Source organism: Nannobrachium achirus (assembly GCF_963921795.1).
Source record: "Nannobrachium achirus genome assembly, chromosome: 13".
Lineage (NCBI taxonomy): Eukaryota > Metazoa > Chordata > Actinopteri > Myctophiformes > Myctophidae > Nannobrachium > Nannobrachium achirus.
In genome coordinates, this window is record NC_137833.1 from 38033970 (window position 1) to 38058447 (window position 24478).

General features: G+C 43.4%; 1 protein-coding gene across 1 annotated transcript in view; it reads right to left on the reverse strand.

The window, feature by feature from the left end:
- The window catches only part of LOC308297289 (ankyrin-3-like), a gene marked incomplete at both ends in the record, with an annotated part of 206468 nt that overhangs the window by 108155 nt on the left and 73835 nt on the right, over positions 1-24478 (reverse strand). Inside the window, 6 exons of the mRNA XM_080740702.1 lie at positions 1585-1608; positions 2374-2559; positions 5488-5586; positions 9193-9291; positions 13975-14073; positions 14538-14639. Of these exons, the coding sequence (XP_080596828.1) occupies positions 1585-1608; positions 2374-2559; positions 5488-5586; positions 9193-9291; positions 13975-14073; positions 14538-14639 (609 nt within the window). The remainder of the gene's footprint in view (positions 1-1584; positions 1609-2373; positions 2560-5487; positions 5587-9192; positions 9292-13974; positions 14074-14537; positions 14640-24478) is intronic.

A 24478-nucleotide genomic window follows, 5' to 3' on the forward strand; every position in this document is an offset into this window, starting at 1 on the left:
CATCCTGCAGAAAGTCATATAGATGTGTATCCACCATCGCTACATTTGCTCTGTTACACGTCCAAAACAAACACGTTGGAATGTGGACAGCTATTAGCTGCTATTTTCACATTTGAAAACAGAAATGAATTCAACGGAAAGTGGACGGGGATAATCCAAACTTGGCTGCGTTGATCAGGGAGAATAAAATGTAGTTTCTTGTATAATCTGTCATCACTTTCTTCTATCAGAGTGTTTTCATCATGCAGTGCATTGTGAACTTTACATCGTCAAAGCCATTTTCATGTCAGTCAAAACAACCAGCCTGCCAGCCAGCCAGCTGGTCAATGCCTAGAGCAATGCCAAACAAAAGTAGGCTTTTGACAAAGGACAGCCTCCTGGATTTGGTGTGACCAATGGGGTCCTTCTATTCCCTTAGAAATAGTTGCTTGCTGCTAGCTTGTATGGTCCCATGCAGAATAAACACCAGGAGGGAATTGTAAAGTTGTCTAGTTGTCACTGGAAGGCTGGGTTCCTATCATATTTGATGGCCATGCATGATGCTATGGCAAAAGTACTGATCTTAACATTCGGATGAATGAAAACCACTTTTCTTGTGGTATTATTGACCACATTCACATGGCAGCCATTTTGCTATTTCATACTCAAGGTGTGATACATTTGACCATCCCTTGAGGATGTTGTAGGAGCAAAATGAGCACCATGTGAATATTGTCTACAATGCATATGCCATCACGCCGACTTGTGTTGCCATGCCATCTTGTTAATCAGTTTCATGTATTGTCACTGGATCTTCACAAGAGGTCAAATGTGAAGCAGGAGAAGCCATGAGACTTTAGGGGTCCTTTGGTACCCCAATCCTCCAGCCGTAGAGCAAACATTGTTTACAGTACATCAGCATTAGCAAGACATGCTAGATTATGCTGCCTAGTCTCGCGTAGCGAGATGATCAGAGATCTACTCCTATAGGCAGAGATCTCGGATTGTCTGGCCACGCGAGACCACATGCTGCCTATTGTAGTCTCGTGTTACGGCTACTGATAAGTCTGGTGAAATCTGAATTCAATTTAGGGGTTAGAACAGCAGAGCAGGGTGCCTGCTGGCCTACTGGTCTGGGCGCATACCACTTATACATTGCCACATAGGCATGGATGCCTGGCGGCGTCGCCAGTTCGATTCCCATTCAGGACGACCTTTGCCGCGTATAACTCCCCGTCTCTCCCCCCGATTCCTGTCAGTTAAGTGTTAAATCTCTGATTTGTTTCAACCCAGTTTTTGCCTGCACATTGAATTTAGATGTCACCAGACATCAGTAGGCGGAGACCTCTGATCGCCTGGCTATGCGAGACTATACTGTAATGCTGCCAATCTCACTGTCAGCAACAACAGATATCCTCTATGAATGAAGCAATGGGGAGAAGGGAAGAGGGGCAGGTGGATGGGTTAAAACAGAAACGGGAGCGGGGGAAAGGGGATGGGGGGAGCAGCAACGCTACTGCATGAATCAGGGCAATTGTATTTATTTGTTCTTTCTTTTTAGTCTGCGATAGATAAGACTAAGGAGTGTACAGAGTAGAGGTGTACCTCTGTCGTTCTATTCACCATCATCTACAGAGCCAGCCAAGAAAGGAGAGAACGAGCGATTAGTAAGCAAACAAAAATCCATAAACATAAAGGAAGGGTGGGGGGAGAGATAGGGGATTAAGGAGCTCAGTACAAAACTGAAAAAAAAAAAAAAAAAGGAAGGAAGGAAGGGGTTCAGAACTCAAAGTCAGTGTTGTTGTTACTGTCTGAACCGAGCTATTAGTTGTGCGGGTGTCGTTTCCACAGTTTAAAGTCCAGTGTGACAGTGAGCACGCATTTTCTTCTTTGCACAAGGCTACGGGAGATCTTCAAGTAGCGGTTGTTTAACAACAGGGTGCAATTAGCAGGAGAAAGGGCGCATCGATCGCCCTTCTCCAATCTGCTAAAAAAGTGCAGAACAGAAGATACAAAGAAATAAAGACAGAAAGAAGGAATGATAACTGCAGCAAGAAAGTGAGTAACATCGTCGTTGTCGGGTGGAATCCTCGTATCTCCAGGTTTTCAAATTTGTATGTTCTTTCGCAAAGTAAAGCCCTGCTTCATCGTACAAGGCAGTCGCACAAAAGTAGTGAAAACAGCTGATCTACAAGCACACAACGCCTCGCACCGCGAGGCGTTGTGTGCTTGTGGATCGGCTGTTTTCACTAGTTTAGTTCATTTTTTAAATGATAAATACAAAACGAACGGTTTTGGACATACAACGTTTCCACCCGACAACGACGATATATAAATGGATCTATCAAAACAAACCAAATCGACCATAAAGACCTGAACCGGGCCAGTTCTCACCTTGGACTCCACATCGGCGTTGTGGTCGTTCTGTAGTAGCAGGGCCGCGGCCTTGGTGTCGTCCTTGCGAGCTGCGATGTGCAGGGCAGGTAGTCGCACCTTGCCCTTGGTATCATTCTCCAGAAGCAGGGAGACCACCTGGTCATGGCCCTGCTGGAGGGCCACCGCCAGGGGGGTGAAGCCGTCCTGTGTGTGAGGGGGGGGGGGGGGGGGGGGGGTAAGAAGACCACAGTTACTGGGGTTGGCTAGGTAGGCTATGGTGCAACGTATGGTCAGAGTACCAGCAGAGGATGCTATAGGCTTGTCAGGATCAATATGAGCAAATCATAATAATAATAATAATAATTTCAATTATAGCTATGAAATATATATTTCTATTGCTGAATGGTTTATAAACAATTATAATAGAAATGTTTATTAAATAAATAAATAAAGTTAAGAAATTAAAAAAGATTGCATCTAATGACTAATGGTAGGCTACAGCGCATCAAAGCTTTCAATCCAAGCGAAATCTCAAAGTTTGATATCTTTGATGATTTGTTATCAAGAGCCTGTAAGAAAAGGCCTTGTAATCTGAAAAGAAAGATAGCCTTCTTTGTCTGTTTTGCCAGCAATGTTTTCCTTCTTTTGTTAAGGGCAAAAGCTGTTCATTCCTGTGATACTCAAATGGTTCTTGAGCTTGTGAGATAGTAAGAGAGAGCTGGAGAGAACTGGAATGGATGGATTTATTTGTCCTTGGGCTGTCACCACATAAATGTCAGCAAAATGTAGCCACCACCAATACTATACAGTAAAGTACTCAGTGCTAATTCAACTCTGAGATAGTTATAAATGTATATATTAACACTGGGGATTTTACTGTGTATGTTCTTAGTCAACTCAACTTAAAAAAAAAAAAAAAAAAAAAAAAAAACATTTAAAAAAAGAGTTGTCCTCTAGTCCAGTGGTTCTCAACCTGTGGGTCGGGACCCCCAGGGGGGTCCCCAAATTATTTTGGGGGGTCCCCAGATGATTAACTTAATATGAAACAAACCAACATAAAGTTTAAGTGTAAAGATCATAGATGCACATTTCTAAAGTGACAATTTAAGGACTTTTTAAAACCTCTAAAATGACAAATTAAACATTGGCCAAATTGTCAAATATTAGAGGCAGAAATGGTGAAAATAGTCGTTGCGGGGCGTTGTGAGCATGTAGATCTAGATCTATTTTCACAATAGAACCATGTTATGCAAAATGTAAAGCCTCAACTCTTAGTGCTCGTCAGGGTGGGGGGTCCCCAGGTAAAATATGATTATTTTGGGGGTTGTGGACTGAAAGGTTGAAAACCACTGCTCTAGTCAGTCTGTTATAATTGGTGATGGCTAAATTGAACTAACGTTCACCTGGGTACTGCCAGACAAACAAACCTCACATCACAGTGTCATCTGGTTCTTTCTCACTCCGTCAGCGTTGGTGCGTACTAAACACTGCTAATGTTTATATGAGTGTCGCCAGTGAGGAAGCGATTCTCATACCCCAGTTGCACCTGACCTGCTTCTTTGGGCACTCAGGACAAAGAACCATCTGACCATCAGCAGAAGAAAACAGGGATCTACCTGCTCAAAGCGCTGTGGCTAGTACCGGATTTAACTTTAGCACCACTTGTGTGACATTGAACAGATGTAGCTACGTTGCTGCATATTCTCATACTCACTCTCTGCTCACACTGAACCTATAGGTGCCTGTTACATAATGCTAGGAGAGGCCCACTTCATTCTCCCACTTACTTTACACTCGTCATACAAAATTCATCTGAACGCCGCATGAAATAGCAGTGCATGAATTTGTGTTTCTGTGCACACGTGTGCGTACAAGTGTACGTGCTCGCGTTCATGTTGAGTGCCTTGCTATACGGAGTCTACGGATACGGATGCAGTAAGTGAAGTGCTCAGGTGTGTACAGTATGTGCGTGTTACAGCAGGTGCGCTTATCTGTGTGCGCATTCCGATGCGTTTCACGTGTGCTAACGTTCAAGGCTCAACAGACGACGTGAATTTGGTTTGACTGGCTGGGCTTTGTCTCTAGATATCCTCATTCCAGTGCTTGTGTGCGCGCATGTACATACGGGTATGTGCAGTATGAGCGTGTTTGTTGCATATCGTCGCTGTCGGGCAGAAACCTCGTATCTCCAGGTTTCAAATGTGTATGTTTTTTGTAAAGTAACACAAAACTAGTGACATAGCCAATCTACAAGCACACAACGCCTCGCGATGCGAAGCGTTGTGTGCTTGTAGATCAGCTATTTTCACTATTCTAAATCTCTTTTAAAACTATAAATACAAATCGAACGGTTTTGTACATACAAGGTTTCCACCCGACAACGACGAAATGTATGTACAGTATGTATCGCATATAATGCATCTGAGCGTGTGTGTGTGCGTGCACTGCACACTGTGTTCCGGACGCATGCGTGCACATATCGAGGTGCACGTGCGCGAGTCCCACAGGCAGCGTGGCTGCGGCAGCAGCAGCAGCCCAGGAGGAAGAGGACATGGCAGCCGCGGGAGCAGACCTCCTCTGTGACCCGCCCAAGGTCACCCCCAGCCAGCCTCCATCACCGCCAACACACACTACCAATCAATGAAGCAGTGCCTGGCGCTTAGTCCCTCACGGAGAGATCACAGGAGAGGAGAAGGGAGGGAGGGGCGGGGCGGGGAGACCCACAGAGGGGGGAGGGGTCGCAGAGAGCAAGAGAGAGAGAGAGAGAGAGCAGGAGAGAGAGAGAGTGAGACGTTGAGTGAGAGAGGGAGTGAGCGAGACAGTCAGGAAGATGACGAGAGAGACAGAGATGCAGGAAGTCACAGGCGGTTGCAGAGTGAGCGAGCGGGGTGGGAGGACAAAGGTAGAGGACAAAGGTGGTTAGTACAGAAGATGCAATGACCACAGAACACCCAGGTAGAGATAATGCCACCATACAGAGACCATTTAGAGAGAGGAAATAGTACACTAGAGAGTATGTTTCACAACTAATTGTAGAGGTATTACAGGAATGACACATGGATATATGCGTGCACGCTCCTTTTTGCCATGCACGTGTACACACACACACACACACAGGCTTGTGTACAGTACCTCAGTGGCCATACTCTGACTGGCATTGTGCTCCAGAAGGAACCGTACCACCTCCATGTGGTTCTCTTGGGCTGCCATGTACAGGGGCGTGAAGCCATTCTACACGGCCATGGAGGACACAAGACACAAACATACACACACTTATTACATTAGCCAAATAATTATTACGTGTTTGTATATCACTTAAAAACAGAGTTACACAGCGTCAAAGAAAAAACAGACTGAGACAATTCAATATCCAAAAATCAGTTGCTCATCAATGGTCATTTTCAAAGCCTTAAAAAATAAATAAAAAAAAGATTATCCAAATTTGTTCTCATTTGCTCTGAAAGGAAGCAAATGAAGTTAAGAATAATATCCCCAAATTGCTGACATAACAATACTTGGATATGTAAATCAAATCTTTTGCTTCATGCAACATCAAGGTTTTTGTTGTTAAAATAACGTGCAATGTGCTCTGTTCTTCGTGAGGCCTTTAGCATTTGCCACGCTTATCTTAGCAACACAATACACAGTACAAATGTGTTAATTTATCCGCATGTGCACAAATGTAAACCGGGTGAACCCTTATGGGTCCATTTGGTGACATTTGCACACTCTCAGAGTTAAATTAACTCCTAACCTTCATCTGACAAAGAGTGGGTGGCAAAATGCAACGGCAGCACAATCCTTGAGAGGAGAAGCCTACTTGGAACACTGCCAGAGTCGCTGTGTGAGGACCCATCCTCTGAGCCTTTCTTTCTAAGGAATTCACCTCAATATACGCAGGGGCGTCACACCAAATTCCCGTATCTCAAAATATTTATTTCCAGGGACCCCCCAGAAGCAAAATTTGAGTTACAAATGTTCACTTAAAAAATACATATATTCAAAGATTTGCGCACATTTTCATGACTTTTCAAAAATAGCAGATCTACAAGCTCACTGTGAGCTTGTATATCTGCTATTTTTCAATAGCTAAAGTTACTAGGGCCCCTCCACCTTGGACCCTGGTAACTCAGTAACCCACTTTCCTACCCCTTGTGACACCCCTGAATATACGCACGGTACACTGTCACGGGAAAAGAAATTGCATCGGGTGTGAACTAATTTGTTTAATCGATTCAGGATCTAATTACGGCAGTGTTATAATGGCCTTATTCTGATTTTGTGTGTGCAAGAACGGTCAAATCCTCGGCGTTAATCTGACTACTACAACCAAAAAGCCAGGGCACAAATACTGGTCACAGTTCTGGCCTTTGAATAATTTACTTTCATTTTTCGCAGACATTGTACAAGTAGGTCGGGAGTGGCTTATTGTCGGTATCAGCCGGTAACATGCGGGAGTCTGTCCCTGCTACATTGTACAGTTTACATCATTGTTGCTCACACTTTCAAATTTCAAGGTCTCCACTTACTGTAACTCTCTCTGACAGTATACAAATGGAACCAAATGATAGGGTCATTTGGTTCCATATCTACACAGAGTTACAGACTTGTATGAGTCAATTTAGACCCCCCTAAAATTTGTCTCTGGCGACAGACAGTGGACAAAGTGTGTGCTATTTCTCTCCATTATTGAATTGGCATCTGGCTATATTTGTTGAGGCTTAATATATTTATATGTGTAATGACAAGACAGTTGTTTATTTTCTGACGTGGAACTATGCAGACAGCATGTACGGAGGGGGATTATCTGCAGTCAACCTTTCTTCAAAACAGTACATGGTACTGTATGCTGCTGACAGATTACAGAAATAAAACAATATCTAACAGTGCATCGAGTGTCAGTTCAATCACAGACGACGCTCCGTCGGACGTTGGTTGGACAATGCAGACACTGAAACTTTTTAGTGAAAGGAACAATAATTCCCATTCCCATCACCCCTGCCTCAGTCTGTGTTTGCTCATTGGCGGCTCAACGTGACCTTCTCCAGGGGAAAGTGAACGCGCAGCATGAAGGTTTGTATTGTGGGAGGTGAAGACGGAATAACTGAGAAAATTGTTTATAAGGATATGCTCTGTCTATAAGTCATTCATTCAAATGTTTGCAATAACTTTAATAATTCTGCATTCATCACAAATTCTCTAATGAATTCTCGGACGATTTCAGAAAATAAAATAAAACAACATTGCTGCCTATACAATACCACATACACTATTAATATAGATAACACTCAAAGGACAGTTCGGAGGAGCCCCAGCAGTGTCAGGGGCAGGGGCGCCACAAGCCCTTGTGGTGCCTGACTCGCAACTGGCTGTTGGGTGCCCCCCCCCCCCCCGCGCGCGCGAAATGCGGCAAAATTCGTGGGGTAAACTGCTCGGCCAAGTTGATATTCCATAGTTGTTGAGCTGGGCAGGGATAAGTTAATTCACATGAGGTGGAAAAATGTTTGATTCTTACTTGCAATGTATCAGCTCAGATCAGTCTATGACCATTGGACCTCCACTGGGTGAGTGTCTGTCTGTCTGTGAGTGAGTGCAGACTCAGAGTGCGTTGTGGACTGCGCTGCGGCCCCGCCCCCAGATCAAATGGATCGGCTTGGCTCTTTTTTCTTTTCTCTCTCATTTTTTGGTGCCTTTTGGCAACGTGATGCCTGACTCACAGCGCGTCATGCGCGTCATAGTAGCGGCGGCGCTGGTCAGGGGTACGGAGTGTGAACTTTGCTTTCTCTGGTGGTCTAGTCTGGGACTAGCTCCGGTACAGCGTTAGCGAGGTCTCTCTAATATGCTCTGCCAGGAAGCCGGCTGAGATAGAGGACCTGGAATTCCACTGCCCTACGAGGGCTCGACTTCAGTCAAAATAAACAAAACTACTTCGCTACTCAACTACTAAACAAAGGCAGCTTTGCATTGTTGAAAGTCTATTTATTCTCCCTGGTGGGAAACCTCTCAGCAACTCACCCACTCTATAAAATACACTTTTTGAGCAGAAAATAAAACATTTCCGCCAGACGGATTTTTTTTGGTTTGACTCAACAGTGCCAATGGTAATATATATTGACAAGATCTTTAGGGGTCACTATGGAGTAAAACAAAATAATTTACTTAGGGCGAAAATTGTTTTCTGCTCAAAAAGTGTATTTTACAGAGTGGGCGGGATGCTGAGAGGTTTCCCTCCAGCGAGAATAGACTTTCAACAACACAAAACTGCCTTTGTTTAGGTGAGTAGCAAAGTAGTTTTGTTTATTTTTACTAGAAGTCGAGCCCTCGTAGGGCAGTGGAATTCCTGGTACTGTATCTGAGCCAGCTTCCTAGCAGAGCGTTGGAAAGACCTCGCTAACACTCTGGACCAGAGCTAGTCTGGGACATGCCTGGGATGTCCAGAGGCGAGGCAGAAGGACTAGCTAAGTGTTGTACTGTCTCTGCTACGGCTGGTGGTGGCTGCCAATCGTCACAAGGGGGGGAAAAGTGGGACTGAGTTACTAGGGCCCAAGGTGGGGCGGCCTTGAAACCCTGTATGAAGAGCATTCACCGCCCACAGGGCCCAGAATTTAGTGCGACACCCCTGCCCGCCATATATGGCGGAGACATGCTGCCGAGTGACATTCTTGTTGTATCAGGAAAACACGTGCCATGACTTTGTAAATGAAGCCTAATTGCACCTGTAATGTTTGTGTCCTTGACTCCTTATGTACTGTCTTATAGAGTGGATTGTGTGCGTGCATGCGTGCATGCGTGCATGCGTGCGTGCGTGCGTGCGTGAGTGAAGGATGTAAATCCCACCTGAGACTGCGAGTTGACATTAGCTCCATTGGTCACCAACTCTTTGACAACTTCCGCTTGGCCTGCCAGCGAGGATATGTGCAGAGCAGTGTTTCCTTTCTGGATTGACATGGAAAAACCACAGGCATGTGTGTTAAGCTCCGTCGCACCTGTTCCACTGTACCCCCGCTCACTTCAGTGTGTGTGTGTGTGTGTGTGTGTGTGTGTGTGTGTGTGTGTGTGCCTTTGTGGACGTGTTGGCTCATGTGTATTGTCTACTATGTACATATCTGAAGCAGTATGTTCCTCCATTTAAACCCCCCATCTCCCCCACCCCCACCCCCAACCTGTGCCAACGATGTGTCACTTCCGATGGCAGAGGCGACCCCCCACTTTGTCTTGGCTGTAAATAAAACTACGGGAGGCTTTTTATAAAGCCGTAATGCCTGCTTGCGAGGGCAGCCGCGTGACACCACACGGCTCTGTTGGCAGCGAGTGGTGGTGTTGCGCAAAACGTGGTGTACTGTTAAAACAGGTACAGTATGTTATGGTACTTCCATTCCATGGCTGTATGTGCGTGGTTTGAATTCGTGGAGTACTTGATTACAGTACATGTTAATGACCATGTACCATGAGGCATGCAGGCATGACATAACGGGGTATGCAGTTATATATCGTCGTTGTCGGGTGGAAACCTTGTATGTCCAAATTTGCATTTTTCATCTTAAAAATGATTTAAACTAGTGAAAACAGCCGATCTACAAGCACACAACGCCTCGCACCGCGAGGCGTTGTGTGCTTGTAGATCTGCTGTTTTCACTACTTTTGTGCGACGGCCTTGTGCGATGAAGCAGGGCTTTACTTTGCGAAAGAACATACAAATTTGAAACTTGGAGATACGAGGTTTCCACCCGACAACGACGATATGTTGGTATTAATATGGCTGCCTAAGGAGCTTCGCAGACAAACCTGATTTGAAACCTCCTGTTCATGAGTTCACGCTAAAAGGTCAACATAGTTTGTTCATCCAATTAATTCATATCACATTTTAACATAATTGAGGAGAATATTATATATTGTGTAAGTTTTCTTCCCTGTTTTGCCTTACCCTGCAAGACCCGAATTAATTTCTACTGGCAAAAATCAGATGGTGTTGTAGGAGTCACAGGAAAATGTAATGTTAAAAAATTAATAATGTTTTTGTAAGGTTTTATAGCCATGAATCATAAATCATAAATCATGCTCTAATTTGCATTTTGGGGATATTTTTCACAATAATAACATATGTACATGTTCTAGATATTCTAATGATCCCGAAAAAATATATTACAGGCATTTTACTTATGTTTTAGTGAGGAATAGCTTCAGTTAAAAAGTGAGATGTTGTTCGTCCAGACGCTGGAATTTCAACTTCTCTGGGAGGTGTGAATGTCAGTCTCTGTGGGGGGTATTTATATGCAAATATCGTGGCCAATGGCATTGTAATACTAAACAATAGGATTTAATGGTGATGTTAATGTGAAAAAAGAACAGGAAAACAAATTATAACATTTTTTTTAAAATGATTTAAATTTTTTTGCCAAAAAGCAACGCTGGGCCTTGCAGGGTTAAAAATGTTATGGAGAATGGAGCGTATTTTTGCAGAAACTCGCAAATGGCAAGAAACCACTCCATTCCCAATGAAAAGCAGAATCCACCTTCATAGGTAGATTTAAACTTTGAAGTCAGAGAAGGTCATACAAATAGCTGGCAGGACGTGTGAGGTTTTGAAATGGCACATCTGTATCAATATCGTTAGAGCTCAGTGTCAGAAATGAGTCCACTGTATATCTTTGAGCTCACAATGATAAAATAGAGTGCAAAGGCCTCAGGACTGTTGACATGCTTCCTGCTGACCTAATCCCTGCCCTGGCCTGTGAGGAGATTAGGGGAGGTTTCACTGTTCACAAACGATATCTCTCCATCGCACCGACATAGGCAGCTCTACACGGGGTCATTGGGGGGCAAGGCCCACCCAGATTAGACTTGCCCCCCCTAGTCCAGATTGGCCAGTATACCATACCCCACCATTATTTTAATATGTTTTACAGGTGTTAATTATATATGTTCTTTTTATGTTTTTTTGTGATTATTATAAACTTACATTTTCAAATGAATTAATAGTTTAATGAAAATGCTATAAAAAAAGGGTTGCCTACACTGGTACTGCACCAAATCGGATTTGTTTTTATGTTTATTCCTGTGTCTAGTAAAACTAGTATTGGACATTACTAGTTAGGCTCAAAACGCCATAAAAATCGGCACCATCTTCTCCATCTATAGCTGAGCATTTGCTTGCTATATATACTGTAGGGGTGTTGAAAAATAAAGTGCCCCTTAAGAAAAATTAGCCGCCACTGCACACCGACTTCGGTGGCGGGTGCCTCAGGTGCGCTGCATTCAGCAACTTTTTTTCACGTCTTTCAAATTGACTGATCTCCTGACTTTATTCAACTGCCAGTCTGTAGTAATTTGTAATAGTCTGTTTGGTGGAGAGCCACCTTAATGGAGTACATGAACTTGTGCGCTTCGTGATTGTGATAAAAGTGCTGTGACTGTGCTCTTGAGAGAGTGAGAGGACAACACCTCTTGTTTAGTTGACCCAAAAACAAGAGAGGCAGAACATTAGAATCAACACAACACCCACACAGTAAAAAAGGGCCAGTACTACTCTCTGTGAAAATCTGGGCCTGCCTAATAGGCTTTCCCCCCTAGACCAGGGGTCTTCAACGATTTCAGGCCAAGGACCCCTTAGCTGAGAAAGAGATGAAGCACGGACCGCCACTATGTGTAAAAGTTCTGTTGCAGGTTAAACATTTTCATAGATAGCTTTATAGACTTAGATTTAACCAACCGTCAATACTAAGCAAACTTGACCTTGAAACTGTACTTGGTCTGCTCTTTTCTCCCCTTCTCTACCAAACCTCTTTGCTGAAAATAGCAGATCTAGAAGCTCACACTGCGAGTTGTAGTAAGTTTGTAGATCTGCTATTTTTGCCTAAAGTTCTCCTCAGAATAAGGATGCTATACTGTACCGGTATGTCCAAATCACACAAAGATTTGGCGGATCTCCTGTAGTAACTCTGAGGACGCCCTCGGGGTCCCGGACCCCCTGTTGAAGAACACTGCTCTAGACCAGTGGTTCTCAACCTGTGGGTCGGGACCCCCAGGGGGGTACCCAGATGATTAACGTAATGTGCAACATTGTTTTCACACTCAACAGTGAACAAACCAACACATGCACATTTCTAAAGTGGCAATTTAAGGAGTTTTTTAACCTCTAAAATTAAAAATTAAATATTAGAGACAGAAATTGTGAAAATAGCAGATCTACATGCTCACAACGCCTCGCATTACGAGGCGTTGTGAGCATGTAGATCTGCTATTTTCACAATAGAACCGTGTTATACAAAATGTAATTCCTCAACTCTTAAGGGCCCTATTATGATCCAGGTCTTATGCCTTATGCCTTAACTTCTTTGCCTTTTTTTACTATTTTGTTTTTGTTTTTTAAATATTTCAAATAGCTGATCTGCAAGCTCACAACGTGCAGATGTAGATCAGCATTTGAAGTATTTAAAAATGTTTTTCAAAATAGTAAAAAAAGGCAAAGAAGTTAAGGCATAAGGCATAAGACCTGGATCATAATAGAGCCCTTTAGTGTCCGTCAAGGTCAAGGGGTCCCCAGTTAAAATGTGATTATTTTGGGGGTCACAGCCTGAAAAGGTTGAGATCTCTAGAAGACACACAATGAGGTGGAGATGTATGGGCTTTAAGACACATCAGGCACAGAGAGGCTCCCCAGGAGCTCAGCATAATCCCTGAACATCCTGGGGGTCAGCCAAGGAGGCTCGAATTGGGAGCGATCCTCCTCAGTGTTTCTCTGTGTTTACAGAATGTGAGCGTTGGGAGGCTATCTTCTTGCAGGGAGGCTGTGCAAGAGAAATAGATGGAAGCGAAAGCCCTCCAGGCTAGAAGCTCGGTGATGTTTCCAGCATCCCCCACCCCCCCTCCACCACTTCTACTACTTTTAGCAGCATGAAAAGAGATGAGGTTGACAAGAGGTTACAGCAGTATTTCTGTAAATATATCTTATGATTCATATTCATGGACACCAGCACTCACTTTAGAACGAATTTCGGCCCAATAGGCCTTCCTCAGCGTACAGATTACAGTTTAGGCATTTAGCAGATGCTTTTAATCCAAAGCGATTTACAATAAGCAGGTAATAGAATACACATCACTATAATAAGCAACGTGTAACGTGAGTTACACGCTGAGGAAACGTCCATTTGTTTGCTGCTGCTGGGGGGAAAACATAAACATATGTTCAATAAACATGAAGAATTCCTTCTAAAGTGAGTGCTGGTGTCCTTGTTCTAAGTTCATTGTTTGCCCGAGCCGTGCACCCAAGACGAATATATTTTTGAACTACTTTTTGACGAGTGCTCCTCTTTTCTCTTCCTGCCATATTCATGTTAACCTACGGTGCTACAGAAAATGCAATCCTTTTATCATTACTGTATAATTTGATGTACCGGTATATGTACATAAGAAGCTGCTACTCAAAAAACTACAGTGCTACACATCTATTCATAAAAAGGAGACTTTTCTTTGGGAACGTTATGTGTCTAAAGGTAAACCAATAAAGAGTCAAGTTCCCAGTATATGCAGGTGGTTGCTTTAAACGGCAGCCTTCTCATTACACTGGCTGAGTACTAGAATCACCAGACATGTGCTTGGTAAGAGTATAGTGGGCCATACCTTCGTAGCTGCATCGACATTGGCTCCTTGCTTCAACAGCTCAGCCACCACCTCTACATGCCCCTCCTTGGAGGCTAGATGAAGAGCATTCAGGCCATTCTGGGAAAACACACAAGAAAAATCAAGACTAAATCATCGTACCATCACATGACTGGGACATACAGACGATGTAGGGTTTAGTGTACTGTAGTTAGCAAGTACACATCTTTTTTTTTTTTTTTCTTCTTTTTTTTGGTCAGCAGTCTATTGTACTGTAAGCCTATGTACACAGGCCCTAAGAGCTTTTTTTGTAATCCTTTTAGCATTGTATAACTGTACTTCTGTACTTATTGCAAAGTGTTAATAAAGTATTCAATCAATAAAATATTTTTTTTCCACTAAGAAGAAATAATCTTACAGTAAATAACTCATGAATTGTTGTCTCTGTAACTTGAGTAGCATGTGAAACTGCAATTGATGGGCAGCCACATATAGCACTACATCTAAAAATACAAAGTGATCTATAGGGGAAGGAACATGAATGTGTCTTTTGAAATTGCTGACATAATAACTGTGTCTCCCACCTGATTGCAAATATTAATCTCAACCCCTGTCTTGAGGTAGTCGAGAGCCTTCTCAAGGTTCCCTGCGCGGGCTGCTCGCAGGTAACTGGCATTACTGTCAGACTGGACAGAGGAAAGAGAGAGACAGAGACAGAGAGAGAGAGAGAAAGAGAAAGAGGGGTCAAATATTACATAAGTCAATCACACCCGGAAAATGTCATTAGGCGTGGGCAGACAGGGTCACATTCATGCACACCATGCTTACGGTCATGTAAACTGTTGTAAAGTACTGTACCTCCCAGAGCTCAGTGGTCTGCATTTCTCAGACAGCACCGGAGAACGGACTAACAACAGAGGCCAGGTATCAGCATCGCAAGACGATCCATCGTCACACCAGCGTCCGTAAAGTAATGATAAATCCAGTGGGAACGACACCAAATCAAAGTAATCGTCTCAAAAACCAAGTCCACAAGGAAGCCGGCGGCCCTGCCAGAGCCACAACAACGCTGCAACACAACACAACGACATCCTTCATCATCCGTCAACCACTCCACGTCCCAGAAGGAGAGTCACTTCGGCTTTAGTTCAATCCCAAAGTCGTCACAGAGACCCGCCTCTTTCCTTCAAGAAACTTGAGGATCCGCACCAACATGCTACGAGCAGAAGAGCAGAAGAGCATCCTCTATTCTGCTCTGTTACAGCAGATACAGGGCTTTGCACACCAAAATAAAATGATGAGAGCAGCATGTTTTTGTCCCCATAACAAACGTGGTGAGCATGCGTGCGTGTGCACGCGCGTGTGTGTGTGGAAAGGGAGAGGGAGAGACAGATGGAGAGAGAGAGGAATGGGAGGAGAGAGAGACACACACACACACACACACACACACACATAGAGCGGGATGGCTTAATCTAGATGAGAAGACAGGGAGGTCAAGTCTCGGTGCCGTCTTCATGTATGTGGATGACGCAAAATGACACACAGCAAACTCTGCAACTTTGCCTTCCTTCTCTGTGGCCGCCCTACAAAGAGAGAAAACTCTGTGCCGTTGTCGCTTTTTTAAATGCCTGAAAAGCATGTGGGAGAGAGAGAGAGAGAGAGGGAGGGAGAGAGATAGAGAGAGAGAGAGAGAGAGGGGGGGGTAGAGAGATAGGGAGAGAGAGAGAGAGAGAGAGGCTGAATGTGACACGATGCTTTATAATACAGGCTCTAGGCAAATTCCCCTGAATTATCAAATGCCTAGACCTGCTAAATTTAGCCCAGAGTCCCAAAGACACTTAGGGTAAAGTAGGCAGGGCCAAACAGTACAAAAGCACTGATCCAAACTTGTCCCCTGTCTCCCCCAACACCATGCTCGTCCAAAAATAACTTGGACGGACAAACAGAGAATCTCAACCAAACTCTGAAATAGCAGTGACCAAGACATGAAGTTCAGATTGTTCCACTGATGGGTCATGTTAAGTTGAGAGTCTGTGCATTTGTGTGTGTGTGTGTGTGTGTGTGTGTGTGTGTGTGTGTGTGTGTGTGTGTGTGTGTGTGTGTGTGTGTGCGTGCGTGCGTGCGTGCGTGCGTGCGTGCGTGCGTGCGTGCGTGTGTGTGTGTGTGCACACGTGTTAGAAACACTGATGTGTGAGAACAGAACACAGTCACTGATCTAGCAGTGACTGGAAAGTGGAAACTAAAGCCATTTCCTTAATGCAAGGGGCCATTAAGTTAAGGCCTGTATCTCCGCAGCCCATCTCTCCACAACATTCATATGGGTCTTCCTCGTTCCATACAGTAACACAGTAAGCCCCATGAGAGGACAGTGCCGGGTCAAATCTGGGGCGCTCATTTAACTCTGAGAGAGTAACGAATGACCTTTATTGGTTCATTTGTACATACTCGGGGTTAAAGTAACACTCCATATTTTACTGCATAGGGCGGCAACCACTAATGACATTTCTGTTCCCTGTGGCCTGGAGGAATTCTGTGTTATAATGGAGCGTGACGCCCGCCCATGCAGGGTCTACACGTGTGTGAGTGCTGATCCAATACTGTTGGGGAATCCCAATTCACCCATTCAATTAATTATCTTCGTATTATAGGAAAAATTCTCTGATGCTTATTAATAGGGCATTCACGAATAGTGATTTTTAGTATTCAAATTATTTGACCTCAAAGTATTCGAATAGTCCAAGCAGTCAAATATTAAGTAAGCAAGAGGCGAACATTGTGAAAATAGACGCTCTACATGCTCACAACGCCTCGCACTGCGAGGCGTTGTGAGCATGTACCGTAGATCGGCTACTTTCACAATATTTATCTGTGGAACCGAGTCACATTAAATGTAATACCTACAATTCCAAGTGCTTGTCAGGGTGGGGGTCCCAGTTCAAATATGTTTATTTTGGGGGTCACAGCCTAAAAAGGTTTGAGAACCCCTGGTATTAGAGCATTAACAAATTCATCCACCAGGGGCATTGACAACTCATTCTTATGACTTCCTAGCTAGTAGCCAAGCTTTATAAACTATATATTTTTTAAAGAGAAAACAATAAAAAAATAAAAATAAGCAAATATTTGACTTCGATGAACAACGTCGAATAGTGACTTTGATATTCCAATATTCGAATATTTGAATACTTGGTGAATGTCCTAATGCTTAACTCAATTAGCGCCGATCCCGAGAATACTCGTGAAAAATACTCGAGTAGCACATGGTGCCGATCCCGAGTATACTCGCGAAAAGTACTCTATTACTGTAACGGCGGTTCTCCTACCCTGTAGCCTGGCGGAAGGTCCTGAGACGATCGCCCTCGCCGATTCATCATCATCACGGATCCACGAGCACAAAATAGTAATCCCATAACATTGAGGCAGACGGGGAATCTCATCTTTAATGTCCATTATCTCAAAACAACACTTTTAAAGGGAGGATGGCAGTAGATTCTCGCTTATATAACACATGTTGAAAAGCACCGATCCGCCATTACACAACAGTATGTTGATGATGAGCGATTCCGGTGAATGACGTGATGACGTCAAACCGGAAGTGTTTACGCTTAATACGGTAAGAGTCTAATTTTTCATTTCCATATTTGTCTTATTTCTGTGCGCAGGTATGAAAACCCTTTAGTCTTGCTTGCATGCTGCCTTTGGTGGATGTTGGTGGCAAGAGAGAGGCAGAGGAGAAACTTCTATCAGTGGTTGCTTTTAGGATGGTTTAAAATGGAATTGAAACGAGTAGCAGTGGCTGTGATAAAAAACAAACAAAACGGATATTCGTACAAGGTCACTGCACGGTGAATTGACTATGAAAACTCATGAGCTCAATGTCCTACAGTAACTGACCTGTTGCCTACCTACAAAAATAGTTCCAGAAATAGCGTGCAAATGAACCCACTCAATGTCAACCTTTTGCTTGCATTCTGGCTAGTGTAGCATACAATACTAGACTCTTCTCTCTCTAGCAATACAGGTCTGGAATGGTTCTTCAACATGCTCCATCTTCGGAAGCCAAGAAGAAAGATCAGAAATATGAACCGCACTGCACAAACCATCAACATCCAGATCAATGTTGCATCGCCACTTTCCGTCTTGACATTCATTAAGCGTGAAGACGAATAGTCATTGAAGTGCATCAGCTAATGGTGATCATTATAAACTCAATAAACTCAACTCAATTCACCAAGACTCCAGAGACATCACATCACATTTACAAAGCCCAAACAAAAATACAATAATTCAATTCAACAGCATAATCAGAATCATTTAACTACAGGATGATATAATATAACCCACAAGGAATCAGTGATGGAAGAAGTACTCACAAGTTTTACTTAAGTAAAAGTATTAATACTGCAATGTAAAAATACTGTTAAAGTCCAGAATTCAAAATGTACTTGAGTAAAAGTAGGCTACAAAAGTATTGGTATTAAAATGTACTTAAAAGGTACCAAAGGTAGAAAGTACTCATTATGCAGAATGAACCCATTTCACAGGTTTTCAAAAGGTTTCACAAAAATGTACAAAAATCTTTTGAAAATCGCAAATCGACAAGCTTAAAGCTTGTAGATCGGCTATTTTCAAATGGCCGAAATGTATATAGGGCTGAAGTAAGTACTGTATGTTTTGTAATAATAATCAAAATCTACAAAGTAACTAGTAACTAAAGTTTTCAAATAATTGTAATGGAGTAAAAGTACATTTGCCAGATGTAGTGGAGTAGAATTAAAAGTACTGAAAATTGGAAACACTCCAGTAAAGTAAAAAAAAAAAAAAAAAGAAGAGAGAAAAAAACTCAAAACTTAAGTACAGTAGGCCTACACAAGTAAATGTACCTAGTTACTATTTACGCCACCGCTGCGTACTAACAGATCCCCTAAGGTTGTCCCCGCTCGCACTTCCGTGGTACACTGCCTTCTCACACAGTGTAAGCAGAGTAATCATCACTGTCCTTCATGGTGACCCGTTAGAAGTCCCCCTGGCACCTGCCCCAGTCTTTAGCTAGTCTCTAGCCAGTTCACTGTCATCACAGTATCTGTACCTCCACACTGCTGCTAAACTATTCTCCCCCTGCTGTGTAAATCTCTGAAGGAAGCGTACGTATACTGTATTCACTAAGCCTCAGTTATACTTAGTTGCGGCAGATCTACAGCAGATCTACTGGCTCAGAACTTGTAGCAGAGTGGCGCATTCTGAGCTTGTAGATCGACTACACCACACCGACGCTCAACTAAGTATAAATCAGCATCTGCCCCCTTCCCCCTCCACGCACGCACGCACGCACGCACGCACGCACGCACGCACGCACGCACGCACGCACGCACGCACGCACGCACGCACTATGGCGGCTTTTCCGTGCCTCTTCAGCGCAGCGACGCACGGGTGCAGCATGGCTTTTTGTTTACATATGCGTGCGTGCATGCATGCGTTAGTTCTGCTCCAGTGGCACTCCGGGGCACACGTTGCGCTGCATCAAAGCGTCTGGACGCATCGCGTCTTTACACGATGGTTCCGCGAAGGTACGCGTGACATGTCATGTAAAAAAAATTAAAAAAAATAAAAAATAAAATTCTCAGATTTTTTTTTTTTTTTTACAGAATTTAATTCTGTAAATGTACAGTGATTCTTATATCAATGGTTTAATTGTATTCGTTTTAAGCAGTAACTCATTCCAGTTCAAATACAGACCAAACCATTCAATTCTATGCCATTGCCATCCACTATTGTTGCCTGTTCCGTTGCATTTAACAATGCAGATCTAAGAGTTTAAATATAGGCCTATTTTACTCTGTTGTGAGTAAAAATTAATCTGATTATTATAGAAGAGGGCTTTGCACATAAAGAGTGCTGCTGCATTATATCCTATATAAATTATATGAAGAAGTAATCCATTATTTGGGGTGACGACAACCAGAATGCAGAATAGACTATCATTAGTTGGCTGAGAATAATGCCACAATGTTTTAAATGATCTAATGTAACTTTGAGAAGCGCAGAGCTGGTCAGAGTCCAATCAGACCATCTGCAGGAGCGCTAATTGGGTTGACTCGTTGACCTAGGCCGACCTATGCAATGACAGTAGGCCTATTAATTCATTTATCAAAATATCAAAATTCATTCAATTTGTCCACACATCCAGTGTGGAAGACAGACAGACAGACAGACAGACAGACAGACAGACAGACAGACAGACAGACAGACAGACTGATTGATTTCATTTTCCCATTGCACATGCATATAGAGAACGTCAAGTCAGTCAGTTTCAGCACCACAGCCCCTCATCACACAGATAGACAGCTGTTAAAAGTGGTTGCACATAAACAGAAATAGGCCTCTAATATTTGACAATTTGGCCAATGTTTAATTTGTCACGGTTAAGGTATGTCCTCACCGGCGAATTAGCGAAAGCGACGTGAATAAAGGTCTCTCTCTCTCTCTCTCTCTCTCTCTCTCTCTCTCTCTCTCTCTCTCATGATATGTATACATTGTATAGGCCTAGGCCTATATGTGATGTTCTGTCATGACAAACAGCCTTCTTTTTTTTCCAATACTCTCCAATACTTCTGAACATTTGGAATCAGTTTTGAAAGAAGATCTGACACTGTCATGACAGCGCTTCTGCCTATACGCTGATGCATGTGTGAATGAATAGCCTTAATCAGTCAAGCAACGAAACATTCCCTGGTTAAATTAAAGTATATATAGGCTAAACAAATAAAATAAACAGCATTTGTTATTTTAGTCCGTAACACAGCACTTTTCTTTGTATGAATCAACACTTATTCGTTCAGTTTAATAGTCCCAAAAATCCAGCGCTGGGCGCAAGGCCGCGCCGGGAGGCCCCACCGCCGCAGGGCGCTCGCTCAGAGACAGAGACACCTCGTCAACCTCGTCCTCTCCCTCGTCAGCTCTGTGCTCATTTTGCCACTCTGCAAACTCGTTGTCTGCATTTTGGGCCGGAGGAGCGGCAGCAGCAGCATCCTCATCCTCTCCATCTGGTCTTGGTGCAACAGGCACATATATTTGTATTTTTTTTTTTTTTCCCCCCTCAAGCCCGACCCAGCCCAAAGCCCGACATGTGCGTGACAAATTGAGCCCGGCCCGGCCCGCGCCGCGCCGACCCGTCGGGTCCCGTCGGGCTCGGGCTGAAATTCTAAGCTCTTGTGTGCAGGCTGCTGCCTCAGTAGGCCTATGCACTCCAGCCGACAAGTGTGTGACTGCATGCCCTGGTTCTGCTGCTGCTCACTGTGCACTCTTGTGACGTTGTTTTAGGCAGAAACAGTTGTCTGATTTTCACAGTAAAAAGATGAGTCCAATTACCAGTAGCCTACTTTCCTTCTACTCCACTACACTTCGGATCCTTTTGTAAGGTGTTGTAGCCTATTCATTTTAAGCTCTAACTCATTCATGAACACAAGGGTCCATTTGGTTTCATCTTATGTTCTAAATAAAATAAAGGTTAACGTCAGTCTTGCCTGACTTTCATGAGGGCAGAGGTATAGGCCTACTTTTTTTTTTTTTTTTTTGGTGATATACACGGCAGCACGTCATTACTTTCTTTCTGACAGTGGATTTCAACCAGTGGTCCGGGGCCCCCCAGTGGTTCTTGAGGGGGTGCCAGGTGTCTGTCTGTCTGTCTGTCTGTCTGTCTGTCTGTCTGTCTGTCTGTCTGTCTGTCTGTCTGTCTGTCTGTATATATAAAGATATTGGCGAAGCATACGTTGTGCCATATTGACCGTTAAAATGTTTAATTGGCCGGTAATTATAAAGTCCACCGGACACTGTGACCGGCTGGGAAAATGTCTCCCTTATATCATTTTTTGGCTCCCTTTAGGCTATTTTATCAGATTTAAGCCTATTATTCTTATTATTATTTGGTTAAAGTAGTAGGCTACAACCATTAAAACAACATCATCATTTTTGTATCATGATCTGTCAGCATGGTTTAAATCCCGAAGGGTGAGCGTGCTGCAGGCTGCTTCTTCTGTGCTGTGCGCTGTTAAAATCAGCCTATTCGTCGTACGATGGTGACGCGCGTTGAAAATATCAGAGCTACAAGCTCACAACTCGTCGCAATTCGCCACGCTATGAGCTTGTATATCTGCTATAGATACGCAACACGGCCATACGGCGAAGCACTCATCAGCTTCATAGCTGCAGCAGCGCTTGTCCCATATCAGCGCTGTCTTGTTCGCTGGAGTCCCTGGAGTCGGGGTTTACTGTTACAGAACCGTACGGATTCCGTGGCTATAATCGTGGATAATCTATGGATTCCGTGACACCATACGTAGATTAATTCGTAGGCTATTGTGTGGCGGCGGTGGCGCACAGGCAGTTCACTTGCACCCACTTTATTCACTTATTTTTTGGCAAGCAATAGTTCTGCATAGATAGATATTATTTAGTTAACTATAAAAACAGGAACAGAATGCATCTGTGATATAAAGAGGAAAGAAGCCCAACCCTTATGCATGGGCTATGGCTCGGCGAGCCCAGACTTATTTAGCTGCCTCTCTGTCTGTCTGTCTGTCTGTCTGTCTGTCTGTCTGTCTGTCTGTCTGTCTGTCTGTCTGTCTGTCTGTCTGTCTGTCTGTCTGTCTGTCTGTCTGTCTGTCCGGACTTTTACATCTAACACAAGGGTCTTCAACAGGGGGTCCGGGACCCCTCGGGGGTCCTCAGAGTTACTACAGGGGGTCCTCCAAATCTTTGTGTGATAGAAACCTTTTTTTTCCCCCTGAGAACTTTAGCCAAAAATAGCAGATCTACAAGCACAACGCCTCCAAAATACACTGATGATTGTGCTGTCAAACAATGAAACTATGGAATCTATGAACAGGTTGTGGGGGTCCCTGCTTCATCTCTCTCTCAACTAAGGGGTCCCTGCTTCATCTCTCTCTCAACTAAGGGGTCCCTGCTTCATCTCTCTCTCAACTAAGGGGTCCTTGGCCTGAAAACGTTGAAGACCCCTGATCTAACATATAACATATATTACTTAGCCTATAGCTTATATTGCAGTACTGATACTTTTACTTAAGTAAAGAATGAGAGTACTTTTACCATATAGTGCTCAAATTAACTTCTCATCATGGTGCATCTGTTCAATATAGGAAATTGGCCATTCCATCTTCAAAGCGACGTGTTGCCTATTAATAGCCTAATTCTGTGCAGCAGCTTTGCGCTCAATAGAGCATTGTGCATAGTGGCGTGCACAGCGCTTACATGTGCACTGTCTTTAGGCGGCTCTGGACGGTCATGGATAGATAGATATTTTAAAACAATCAGTCTCTTCTTATTATTATCGCTGTCTGGGGGGAGAGAGAGGGGGGTGAGGGGGGTGGGAGGAACCTGAACTCTCTGTCGTTCTGTCCCCATCCACCTCTGTATTGCCCGCGCACCCATCACAGCGTTCGGCAAAGTAACTAAGTAGATTTACTTATACTGTAGGCTACTCAAGTACAATTTTGCTCCACTACAATTGTCTGAAAACTTAATTTGAAGATATGATTAGGCGTATTATATTATAAAACATATCCACTTTAGCCCTACATTTTTGAAACTCCTGAAATAAAACAGATATAGGCCTATAATAGAGCTAATGGACCCGTTAGGGTTCATTTGGTTACATTACACATGCAGTGTCAGCGTTACACTTGTATAGGCCAATTTATGCGCGTGGCATTTGCAACTCCAATAAAACAAGCTATCAGCACTATATCATGGCGTGCTGACAGCTTACGCATCTGTTATTTTGGACAGACGGCAACGCATCAAGCCGACATTTCATTGAATTCATAGGCTATTTATTTTTGTTCGATATGATTACAGTATATTGAGTCTACAGCAGTGGGTCTCAACCAGTGGTCCGGGGACCACCAGTGCTGTGTTGGTCCTTGAGGGGTTAGGGTTTCCATGCAGGTGATCTCCAGTTAAAATATGGAGAGTAGGCCTAACCAAACGGAACTATAGACCCTTAACTCTTGAGAGCGTAAAATGAAACCAAATGGACCCTGCCTGCCTTGGTTTTGTCCTGTGCCGTTGGTTCGTTCTGGGCGAGCGGTTGTTTTTTGTGCAACTAAAATACTCCTGTGCACATTACATTGGCGTATAGGAAAAAATAAATAAAGCCAAGGAGAACTATTAACGGCGAAACACAGGCCCACGAACACAATATTTATAGACATAGGCCAAAAAACAAACAAAAAAAACATACGTTTACATTGCCAAAGCAAGTGTCACAAATACAAAATAAAAACAGTTGAAAATGGGGAACATACAGAGGGTACAGCATTGTGTAAACAGAGCTATGTCGCATTGTGACATTTTATATATATTTATATATATATATATATATATATATATATATATATATATATATATATATATATATATATACAAACACAGGGTATAAAGCTTTTGGAATAAATAACATCATTATCTTTTCTCAAAATGCATTTAAAGGTATCAGCTCTGTTTCATA